The sequence below is a fragment of the Myotis daubentonii genome, chromosome 1 (genome assembly GCF_963259705.1).
Source record: "Myotis daubentonii chromosome 1, mMyoDau2.1, whole genome shotgun sequence".
NCBI lineage: Eukaryota > Metazoa > Chordata > Mammalia > Chiroptera > Vespertilionidae > Myotis > Myotis daubentonii.
Window position 1 is genome coordinate 232,238,655 of NC_081840.1, and position 5,146 is coordinate 232,243,800.

At 70.3% G+C, this 5,146-nt stretch overlaps 2 protein-coding genes across 2 annotated transcripts; both read right to left on the reverse strand.

Annotated features, from left to right (window-relative positions):
* Positions 1 to 729: 729 nt before the first annotated feature.
* Positions 730 to 2,510, reverse strand: LOC132242640 (homeobox protein HMX1-like). Its single transcript, XM_059711597.1, has 2 exons — positions 2,438 to 2,510; positions 730 to 1,500 (listed from the first exon to the last, which is right to left on the reverse strand). Exons 1-2 carry the CDS (start codon positions 2,508 to 2,510, stop codon positions 857 to 859), a joined length of 717 nt encoding a protein of 238 aa, XP_059567580.1. The 3' UTR covers positions 730 to 856.
* A 1,293-nt stretch (positions 2,511 to 3,803) lies between these two features.
* LOC132242701 (homeobox protein HMX1-like) lies at positions 3,804 to 4,384 on the reverse strand. Its single transcript, XM_059711719.1, has one exon. It carries the CDS (start codon positions 4,203 to 4,205, stop codon positions 3,804 to 3,806), a length of 402 nt encoding a protein of 133 aa, XP_059567702.1. The 5' UTR covers positions 4,206 to 4,384.
* Positions 4,385 to 5,146: the final 762 nt, after the last annotated feature.

The window sequence follows — 5,146 nt, forward strand, 5'->3', positions numbered from 1 at the left end:
CCACACGGAGCAGCCCACAGGCTCTGCCTAACCTGCCTGATGGCTGCTGGTTTCCGCGGAGACCCAGAGCTTCGCATAGGGACCCACCTGTGCCCCTCTCCCTCCCAGCTCCCTCCCCGGCCGCTTCCTCTGGGGTCGCTGGGGCTCCCCGTTGGGGGGAAGGGGCGGTGGTAGCGCAGCCCCCAGACCTCAGACTCTGGCCCACCTGTCACCAGCGGGGCTCTGCGCGGCCCAGGTCGGCTGGAAAGTGCTCCGGAGGGGAGGGAGGGAGAAAGGGCGCCCACGGGCTGCCGGAGAGGCGGCCCCACCCAGTGATCACAAAGCAGCCGAACCGTCCAGAAAACGTCCCTTTTATTCCATACGCAAATAAGTAGATTCGTTACAAAAAAAAAAAAAAGTCTTGGCCGCTGGAGCCGCAGCCCCGGAGGGGAGGCCCAGCCTGGCCCTCTCCCCCGGGTCCTCTCTCGGGGGCCCAGGGCCCGGCCCGAGGCTGGTCACAGTCCTGGGTGGCCCGGTCCGGTCCCCTCGCGGTGCGTGTGCTGAGGGTGCAGCTCCTGCTGCAGCGGGCGCGGGCTGTCTTGGCTGCGCGGTGCCGGCTCCCCCGCAGCGGCGGAATGGCTTCCAGGCTGAGGCCCCTTCCCGGGGGAGGACTCCGGCCTCGCGGATCCGCGTCCCTGTTATATTCTGGGGGCGCTGGGGCCAAAGCCCCGCCCAAGCTGGCGCGCCCGGCGCCCCGAGGGGCTGCAGGCGCACACCAGCCCTCCTGGGGGGCCCCGCGCCCCCTGAGCCTGGCGCCACCCCACGGAACGTCCCCAGAGCTCCCAGCGGCCGAGGGGAGTGGGCCCGGCGGAGGGGCTCACACCAGGCCGGGCATCTGCGCCCGCAGGAAGGGCACGGAGGCGGCGGCGGGGAAGGCGGCCAGGGGGTAGGCCAGGGCCCCGGAGAAGCCGAGCAGCGGCGGGGGCGGCGCGGGAGGAGCGGACGCCAGCGGGAAGGGCAGCGCGGCGGGCGCCCCGGAGGCGGCGGCCGGCGGGCTCTCGTGGTAGAGCACGGGCACGCGCACGAGGCGCTGCGCGCCGGGCGGGGACAGGCTGGCCGCCTCCAGCTCGGCCGCCAGCTGCCGCTTCCACTTGTTGCGCCGGTTCTGGAACCAGATCTTGACCTGCGTCTCGGTGAGCTGCAGGGAGGCGGCCAGGCCGGCGCGCTCGGCGCTGCTCAGGTAGCGCTTCAGGTCGAAGGTGGACTCGAGCTGGAAGACCTGGCTGCGCGAGAAGACCGTGCGCGTCTTCTTCTTGCGGCCGCCGGCCGCCGCCGCGCCGCGCGCGTCCCCCGCCGCCGGGGCCTCCGCCAGCTCCGCCGCCTCCTCCGCGCCGGCCGCCGGGCCCCGCGCCGTCAGCTCCGCCGCCTCGCGCTGCACGGCGCCCGGCCCGGGGCCCCGCTGCCAGGCGCCCTCAGCGCGGCCCATCTCCTCGCCCGTCTCGGGTGAGTCCCGGTCGCTTGCTGCAGGGAGACAGGGAAACACAGTCGGCGGCGCGGGCTGCTCCCCAGGCCCCGTCGCTGGGGCCTCTGCGCCCCGCGCCCCGCAGGCACCACCGCTACTCGCTGGGCGTCTTCCCGGCACCGGGACCGCAGTGGCACATCCCGCGGGGACGGGGACGGAGAGGCAGAGGGACAGGAGGTGGCCTGCAGACCAGAAACTGCCAGCACCTCGCGCCCGAGACAGAAAGCGGGGAGACGGCCGAAATGCACAGAGGCCGCCGCCTGCAGCCAGTGACACGCAGTGGAACAGGACACACAGGCCGCCTCCAGGAGGACAGATGCCCTTCAGAGAAATGTGCCGGGCGCCTGGGGAACAGCAAGACGCCCTGGCCCCAGCCCCCAGCCCCAGAAACGAGGACCTGCTGGGACCCGTGGGCTCTCGCAGGAGCGGGTGCAAGTCCAAGTCCCCGCGTGCACAGAAACATTCCTGCGGAGGCAGACCACGAAGCACACGATCCCAGGAAACTCCAGTGCTCAGGCCACCGATGCCCACAGCCCCTTTCCCGGCCCTGAGCCAGATTCCCCAGGATGCTCCCCGAAACCCACAGTCTCGCCCGGAGGAAACAAACTCAGGGCCTGCAGGACATGCATCGCCACTGAACACGCGGGCGGCTGCGCAGCCTGTGGCTTTCCGGGCTCAGGAGTCTGCAGGGGCCCCTGGCCGCCCAAAGGTGAGGAGGCCCCAGGCTGACAGAGGATGGTGCCCCCAGCCCAGAGCCGGTGGTGGCTGGGGCTGTATCGCCTGGTGCCCCGGGCTGTGCCGATGTGCGGGTGCCCCTGCCCAACCCCGGTGGCTACACCTCTTGGTGGCCACGGAGAGGTCAAGTTCCAGGCTGGTGTTCCTGCCACCTGATGTGGGGAGCCTGTCTGACCACAACACCCACACCCCCACACTCACGAGGCTGGTGAATGGCCACAGGGTGCCCGGCAGGACCACCAGCTCCGAAGCAGACTGGGACCCTAACCCGCATGGTGTGAAAGGAGCCCCGCCACCTCCTGGGAGCTGAGGAAGTGGGGGAGGGGGAGGGGGGTCTCACCTTCTGAGACCGTCTTCAGAGTCGCCCCTAGAAGGGCCCTAAATTGGATCACTCGATTTTAGGAAACACATCCGCTCACTTTAGTAACAGGGCTCAGACTTCCTGAGTGTGGCCTCAAGACCTGCCCGCGCTGCCAGGCACACCAGAGAGGGGGTCACCCAAGAGGGAGCAGGTCTCTGCCCACCACCTCAGCACACAAACATGCCACAGGGCTGAATGGACTTCGGATCAAGAGCCCCCAGAACCCAGAACCGAGCTGGCCACGCTGTGTGTGTGTGGGGGGGGGGGGCGCTGGCAAAACCTGGGCCTGGTTGGAATGGCTTCCCGGTGCCCCTCCCCGTGTCTCCCTGTGAAGGCCAGGTCCCCCCGGAAACAGCGACCCTCCTAGGAGAGCAGAACCTTGGGGAAGGGGTTCGGAATGAAGGGGTGCTGAGCTGAGAACCCCCAGTCCCAGCCCTCAGCAGGGAACAAAGGCAGGAGAGGGGGAGGAGCAGGAGAAGAGGGGAGGGGGAGGTTGGGGGCTTCAGTACAGGCCCCCTCTTGCCACCCCCCCCCAAACCACAGTCCTAGCGTCTGGAGGCGCGGGAGGGAGGCCGGGCCCTGCGGGAGGCCTGGTGCACAGCTCTCGCAGGAGACGGGACTTCGGGGCACAGACACTGTGGAAGCCGCTCCCCTTGGGGTCGGCCCCCCAACAGTGGCTCCCTCTGCTCAACGCCTGTATTTCCCGCATCTGACTCTCCTTTGTCCTCTCTTCCTCTCCTCCTCCTCCTCCTCTTCCTCCTTCTCCTCGCTGTATCCTTTCTCTTCCCCCCTCACTCGGGGGTTCGTTTTCTGCACCTTTCTCCTCTTTGCTCCTCCAGCGTCCTCCTCTCTCTCCGTCCCTCTCTGCTCCCTGTCCTGCAGGTCTCCTCTCTCCTCGTCAGATTTCACTTTCTCTTTTCTCTTTCTTCAACTGCCACCGCCTCTCCCAGGCCCTCTCCACGCTCTCCGGCCTCCCCGGGCCCTTCGGGGTCTGGCAACAGTGAAACCCCGACCCTGCGAAGCCTCCTCGCACGGGCACCCTGTTCCGGAGCGCAGGCCTCCAAACGCACCCACCAGGGTCTCCGCTGCGGCCGACAGGACCCAGACTCCGCCGTACACAAGAGGAGGGCGACCCAAAACAGTCCCCGAGCAAATGCGCGGGGAGGAAGCCCGGCCCCTCCGCCTGGCCCGCCCCGCCACGCGCCCTCACTCACTGTCCGGACTCAGGCCGCCTCCGTAGCCGCCGTGCGCCCGCGGGTACCAGCGCGTCGTGCCGCCGCAGCCCAGAGCGTAGGGCGGCCCGGGACCGGGGGGCGGCCGGGGACCGAGGCCCAGCGCGCCAGGCCCCAGCAGAGCCCGCGCCCGCGCCTCCCCGCCGGGCCCGGAGCCCGCGCGCAGCTGCCGCCGCCGCTGGAGTCGCCGCCGCCGCGCCCGCTCCGCGTCCTCGTCCTCCGGGTCTTCGTCCTCGTCCTCCTCGCCCTCGCGGCCGCCGCCGCCCTGGGCCGCGCGCCCCGTGCCCTTGGCCTCTGCCGCCAGCAGGTTCTCGATGAGAAAGGAGGAGGCGCGGGCCGGCGTGGCGCGCCCGGGCTCCGTCAGCTCGTCCGGCATCTCCGCGGCGGGCCCGTCGGGCTCGGCAGGGCTCCTCGGGGTCCCGAGCGCCCGGGGCGCGGCCAGTCCCGAAACCCACTGGGGACTGGGGCGCGCGGCTCCGGGTGCACGCGCCGGCCGACCCTGGAGCCGCCGCTCCGAGCCCCGGCGTCGGGGCCCGCGATCAGGCGGCCTCCGCGCGCGGTCGGGCCAGGCCGGGAGCGGGTGCGCGCCGACAGCCGGCCGGACAGCCGCCTCGCTCGCCTTTCACGTCGCCGCTCTGGTCGCCGGCGGGGCCGGCCCCGCTGGGGGCGGGGAGGGGAGGAGGGGCCAGCGGGGGCGGGGCGGGCGGGCGGGCGGGCGGCCAGCTCAACCCACGGACCCCGCGGCGGGCCCCGCGCGGCCACTGCCCGGAGATGCCACGGGATCCGCACGCGCAGGCCGTCGCGCGGCCGGGGACCCAGGCGGGGGGTCGCGGCGGGTCCGGCCTCGCGTGATCCGTTCCCGGAGTCCGCGCCAGCGCTCCGAGGGGTGGGGAGCTGGGGCCTCGGCCCGGCGACCGCCCATTGGCTGCGGGACCCCGGTAAGAAACAGGCTGGCCAATCACCGCCCTGCGAGGCCGCAATTCCCGGGCTCGGGGAGAGTGTGGGACCGAGCGTGAGTAACTGTGCGCGCGCGCGAGTGGCCTGTGCGTGTGTGCACGCGTGTGTGTGCGTGTATGTATGTACGTGCGTGTGTACAGCGGGGCGCAAAGATCCCGGGGCGTCCAAGAAATCGCAAGGGGCTGGACCACAGTCATTTTTTTTTAAAGACCCCGGTGTCAGGGCAAAATTATGGCATATTTTCTTTTTCTTTTATTTTTTAAATATATTTTTATTGATCTCAGAGAGGGAAATGGAAGCACCAATGATCAGAGAGAATCCTTGATCGGCTGCCTCCTGCACGCCCCACACGGGATGGAG

Coding starts and splice junctions, on each gene's coding strand:
- LOC132242640 (XM_059711597.1), bottom strand. CDS start 2,510: ATGCGGGTTAGGGTCCCAGTCTGCTTCGGAGCTGGTGGTCCTGCCGGG. Junction 1,501..2,437: donor TGTGGCCATTCACCAGCCTC/GTGAGTGTGGGG, acceptor GTCTCCCTGCAG/CAAGCGACCGGGACTCACCC.
- LOC132242701 (XM_059711719.1), bottom strand. CDS start 4,205: ATGCCGGACGAGCTGACGGAGCCCGGGCGCGCCACGCCGGCCCGCGCC.